General features: G+C 31.4%; 1 protein-coding gene across 1 annotated transcript in view; it reads left to right on the forward strand.

The window, feature by feature from the left end:
• The window catches only part of LOC107556285 (partitioning defective 3 homolog B-like), a 94,824-nt gene that overhangs the window by 70,887 nt on the left and 17,522 nt on the right, over positions 1 to 6,415 (forward strand). The window contains exon 13 of the mRNA XM_016239355.1: positions 4,265 to 4,373. Within this exon, the coding sequence (XP_016094841.1) occupies positions 4,265 to 4,373 (109 nt within the window). The remainder of the gene's footprint in view (positions 1 to 4,264; positions 4,374 to 6,415) is intronic.

Here is a 6,415-nt window from a genome sequence, read left to right on the forward strand (position 1 = left end):
AGTGCCACAGGCTGATTGTCTCCGTGCCACGCCGCACTGATGCAGTAATTCATGCAAAAGGAGGTCCAACCAAGTATTGAGTACATGTACAGTAAATGAAGATACTTTCCAGAAGGCCAACAATTCACTAAAAATTTTTTTTTTTTGGGTCTCATGTAGTATTTTAATTTGTTGAGATAGTGAATTGGTGGGTTTTTGTGAAATGTGAGCCACAATCATCACATTTAAAAGAACCAAAGATTTAAACTACTTCAGTCTGTGTGCATAGAATTTATTTAATACACGAGTTTCACAATTTGAGTTGAATTACTGAAATAAATGAACTTTTCCACGACATTCTAATTTATTGAGATGCACCTGTATATATAAAATAATATTTTATTTTATTAGTCAGTGGATATGACTATTGACATTTTGGCTTTGAAAGATTGAGATGTTTCTTATAAAAATGTAGTTTAAAATATAGTGGTGGTATCATTGTTGTTGTTGTTGTTGTTATTATTATTAATAATAATAATTGTAGTAGTAGTAGTAGTGGAAATATTAGTAGTGTTAAAAATTATATGAAAAAAAAAACCACCATTATGGCCTAAAATGGTGTAAGGGGACAACTAAAGTGTGACACTATTTTAACCATAATCCTGACCCTCCAACTATATTTTCAAGATGTGTATCCAATCAATCAAAGGAATGAATGAAAAGCTCTTTGTATCTCATTTCCATGAGCATTTCCTGTGGTGATCTTGTGGCCACACACATCCCTGACAGCCCTATCAAGACAGAGCAAGACTGCGTACATATTTATTAAGACCTCAGTGGCAGGTGTGTTTAGAAAAGGCTGTCATTTCTGATTACTGGCCTGTGTGGTGGCGTCCAGCTGGAAAAGATGGCAGCCTGTTGTCAGATCTCATTATAGAGCACGTCCTGCAGAATTAAGATAGAGGTATAGAGATGAAATGAACGGGATGCGGAGAGAGGTGCGTCACAGTTTCTAGCATTACCTGTGTGTCAATATCTATTCATTCATGGATTATTTGGCCGCTTGTGTTGACAGCTTCTCCGTCAGATTGTGGATTAATTTCCCCGTCTACATTATCATTTTCGTTAGTTAGTGAAAACTGATCCAAGACCAGCATTATTTGTCAGAGAGACAAGAAATATATATGTTTGTGTGTATTTTTGTTTTTATAAAAGATGTAAATGTTCAATAAAAAGTTGTTTACAAATGCCAAGCAATTTGGCAAATTAACATGTTAATACATAATTCGATTGATGTGCCGGTTTATCTGCTATTTTACATGAAAAAACATGTCTTATCCAATCAGAATCTGGGTCAAAAATATCTGTTTTATTATATGTTTAAAAAAAGAATACTTAAAAAAAAAAAAAGTATAAATTAGGTATAAAGTATAAGTTATTCGCAAACAGTTTGTTCGACCAAAACTATTGATGCAGCATCCAACATTTTAATGTCTATTGTACAAAGTCTTCAATCGTGGCTTACCCAATCAAGAATATGTTTTATTATAACTTTTATTACACAGTCCAATTTGACAAATAATGTGAAAAGAGAATTGTACAATATTTACAGTTTGTTTATTTATTATAATTAATAAAATGTATTATATTGCACATTTAATTATAACTCAATGTCATTAAATGTATTTAATTATTAATTTAATTGCACATGTAATTATAACTGAATATGTAACTAAATATGCAATAAAATGAATGAATTAACTGCATACGTAATTGTAATGTAATTATAAATGTCATTAAACATATTTAATTAATTATTAATTTAATATTTACAAACAGTTTGCTCCACCAAAATGGTCATATAACATAATTATTATTTTTCTATTCTCTCCAGAAATGTTTGAATGAATTGTTTGATATCCGAACAATATTTAAAAAAAATTGACTATGAAATAAAATAACATATTATCTGTGCAGAATATTTAATATGCCAATTGAAATAATATTTTATAATATTTATTTTTCATAAATACATATTTTTATAATATATTTAACTTACATATATTTTAAATAAGATATTTAAATAAAATATAAAAAAGGGTAGCTGGATCCTGTTGCAGAACAAGAAAATCCACATCCTGGCACTCACATATGTAGAAATGAAATGGAATTAAATTAAATTAAATTGAATTGAATTGAATTGAAATGAAAACTATAAAGTCAAGTCAAGTGAAAAAATATATAAATAAAATAAAAATTAAATGATAAAATAATTAAATTTAAATTAAATTAAATAATAGATTTTGTTACCAAATTTGGTGTGAAGAGGATAAGAAACCTGGTGAGTGATTTAGACAAAATGGGACGGCAAACATCTCTCACATTCATGACTAGAGCTCACACATGCTCCGTTAGCACTGCATTCTGTTGCTCAACACGAGCACTAATTAGCTTTACTCAGATGTAACATAAACGTGTAAATCACAGCAGGAAACAGCCATGGTCTGTGATGATGATCTCAGATTGCTCTGTTTGTCTAATTCTCGGTCTCAGAGAGGGAAAAGTAATATCTCCGGCTTTGCTTGCTATCATAATACACTAAATGAACTGGCGATGACAGCCGCTCTTCAGCCGCTCTCTCATTTGTGTGTGTGTGTGTGTGTGTGTGTGTGTGTGTGTAACCATCCATGTAAATGTGTGGTATTTTTTTGCACTGTATTCTGTTTCGCTGTGTTTCTCCAGCCAGTCCCTCTAAAGCACTTCAGGTCGGCTCCAGTCCTGTAACTAATATGAATATGATGCATACATGCTCGACGGGAGCTAATTAAACATTGATAGTGTTTCTCATTCAGAGGGTCATGTGGACTCTCAATCAGAATGGCAGCTCTAATTGCGTTCTGTGGGATTAGATAATGGATGCTGTTCCTGCTCCGCTTGTCCTCCGCCAGCTGCTGGAGTGCCATAGATCGCTGCCTCTGGTATTTTCAATTATTTTGAAGTTGGCAACATCTGTGGAAGAAGTTTCTAGAAAGTTATACATTTGTAACTTGTGTAAGATCAGTATAATGTTCTTTTGGTACAGCTATGCGTTTTTTGCTCATTTATCATAGCACTACCTGGTCAATTCAAATGTTCAGTGTAAGTCAGATTTATTTAGTTTTAATTATTATGACTAATAAACTTTATTTAATTGCATATGTAATTAAATATATTTATTTAACTGCATATATAATTATAACTGAATACGTCATTTTATACATATATATATATACATGACTAAATGTAAATGTAATATATATATAATTACATATGCAATTAAAACAATAATATTCATTTATTTTATTGCACATGTAGATACATATTCTAAGTATATGTACATTTGTGTTAATGGTGCTGTGGAGAGCAAATTTGATTGGTAGAGAAATGTTTTTCTCTGTATGGTTAAGTGGTGCTGCACTATTCAGTTGAAGTAAAAGTTGAAGCTGTTTAAATGTTGATTTTATAATGCTAGTTCTGCTCTGAATCAATGCATGCCCTTAGGCTACATCTGTGTTTATAGAGCTTACAGATGGATAATTTAATGCACTGAATTTTACATCAAGTGCAGTTTTTTTTTTTAGCTGCATTTGATTGACAAACTGAGTTGCATATTAAACACTCTTCAACCAAAACACTTTTCAAAAGATGAGACAGATTTACTGTAGTATAAACGATTACTGTTTATGCTGTGGTGACTTATATTTGCTATTAAATTTCCCCTTACTTTTCATTCATACGTTTGTTTACATTTTCTGTTTTATAGGGATTGCAGGTGTATATCCTTATCTTGTGACTTTGTATTTGATTAATTTTCATTTTACAATATTTTAATCATTGAGATTATAGCATTTAATATTTTAGATTTTTAAAATTAAATCTTTTAAAATGTAGAATTTCAATTTATTAAATATTGTTTTTATTATTTGTTATTATATTTTCCATTTGCAGGTTAATTCTAGTTAGTTTTAGCAATTATGCTGAATTTTTGTAATTGTATAAGTTGTTTTATGTCTGTAGTACATGATAAGCTTAATGAAAATAAGAAATGTTGCTGAATGTAGCCACATTTCATAATTTATTTTATTTTATTTCATTATATATTTAAGTTACAAAAAAGTGTTTTTTATGATCTTAGTTTTAGTGAACTGTAATAACCCTGATTAGAGTTAAGGATGAGGGTGTTTTCCAGAGTGTTTGAATGGAGAGCGTCTCTTATCTGTCTTGTTTCTCCGTCTGTGTGTTGCAGTAATGAAGAGCGATTGCAGCAAATCAGGAATCAGCTTCAGCAGGTGAGACCGGCTCCGTCCTACGATGACCTGAGCGCCCGAAGACGACCGGAGTACGACCCTTCACGAGTGAGTGCTGTGTGCTGTCTTGCTCTCTTTCTATTTCTTTCTCTGCTGTCAGACGGGAAGTGACAGACTGAGGTCTGGCTGCTTTCTCAGGCACTGATTCAAAGCTCAGATTATCGGGGTTGATCTTGCGCTGTGTTTCGGGCCAGATCTAAAGTACTCCGACTAATCTGTTCATCTGCTCAGACTCAGCAGGGATCTGCTCGCTGCACAGCACTGTTTTCCTGCTCACTGGAATAATTATTATGTGATCATTATAATTCTGGATATTTTTTTGTCTTTAATACTACAAACCTAATGCCATATTTTGTGAGCTACTGTATTGTTTTGTTTTATTACAAAATGGAACATCCTATAAAATTTCCACATACAGGAAGTGACATCACTTGCACCCTTTCTACAGCAAGATGGGTAAATAATCCCATTCCATGTACGTCTTTTATTTTATTTTGACTACATTTGTTAATGCATTCAGCCCTATTACTGGAAGTATTGTAAGATCAAACTAACATTTTTCTTTAGTTTATGGTGTTTTTTTTTTAAACAACATTTGGTTCCAAACTAACTAGTCCCTACTGAGTGACAGCTTAATTTAGTTGTTTTTTTGTTTTTTTTTAATAAATGTATTTTTTTAAAGGTTATTTATATTATAATTTTATATTCTGTTACATACAATATACAATTTTATATTATATATATTTTTTTTTCTTCTTTTTTTTTTGCTAGAATCAAATATTATTTTTTCTATTTTCTAATTTTCTTATGATCCTCCTTTAATTTTTCACTTCAGTCAGTTTTAAACCAGTTTATTTTAATATTATTTATATACTATTCTATTATAGTATTTATTGATCTTTTTTATTTTCTCTTTATATTTTTTTTAATTTTTATATTTTTATTTGAATCAATTTTTAGTGTTACATTCTTTTCACTTTTTTATATTTCTGTATAGCTATATTTATTTTATTTTAATAATTTTAGTACTTAAACTTGCATTTTTCAGTTAGTTGCAATACAACTAACTGAATATTAATATGAGGGGCTTTTTTTTGCTGAACTATACCTTTTTGTGTTAAAATAGTATGAAAAACACTTGTTCTGCTTGCTACCTTTTAATAGTTTTTGCACTCCTTTGGCACCTTGCATAAAAAAATAATAAAAGACAAATGGGGCATCCAACATGATGTTATGAAAATGGTACCGTGCGAGACGTGAGATTTATTATGCATGAAAGACAAGAAAATATGAATAAAAACCTGCTGAAACAGTAGGAAAAGAAGGGGAAAAAGCAAGACAGAACCACCGAAATGAGAAAAATGAACAATCACGCACAAATCCCTCCTAGAAATCACAAGGTTTGAAAATGGCAAGGGTGACAGTCAGCCGTTCTCTTCTGGGCCACTTTAAAACAAAAACTCAATCTAAATTGGAACCAAGGCTTTTTTTCAGAAGCACTTATCGGATCCCTGAACTCTGTCATTACAGCACCCGGAGCCACGCTCCCGTCCACCCAGATGTCCAGCACTTCATTTTCCAGAGATTGAAGGTTGTGTCCAGGGCTCAGCAAAGTTTACAATTATAGTTTATATGATTACACACATCTGCTAGAAAAGCCAACTTCATTGAGACTTTCCAGGAACAACTGAGTGAAAAATAGAAGCTCTGGTGCTGGAAGGAAAGTGACGTATCCAGTGTCTGATCTTCCTTGCATGGAATACTTTTGTTTTTCTTAAATGGTTATAGGTTAGAGTTGATTTTGATGGTTTTGCAATTTAGTGCATGCAGTTTTAATGCAATGAAGCAAATTGACATCACATGTGTTCTAATTTAGTAGTAGATATTGCATTCCTATTGAAAATCAGTTGTTATATTTTATTTAAATAACTTGTCATTACAAATCCGTATGAATAATGTTAGGCTATGTAAATATACTCTGTGGGTTAAAGGGTTGGAATAGAAATTGTGCTTCCATTAATTGCGTTAAATAATTGTAACGCGTTAACATTGACAGCCCTAATATATATATATATATATATATATATATA

This window comes from Sinocyclocheilus grahami, unplaced genomic scaffold, assembly GCF_001515645.1.
Source record: "Sinocyclocheilus grahami isolate Dianchi unplaced genomic scaffold, SAMN03320097.WGS_v1.1 scaffold563.1, whole genome shotgun sequence".
NCBI classification, from domain to species: domain Eukaryota; kingdom Metazoa; phylum Chordata; class Actinopteri; order Cypriniformes; family Cyprinidae; genus Sinocyclocheilus; species Sinocyclocheilus grahami.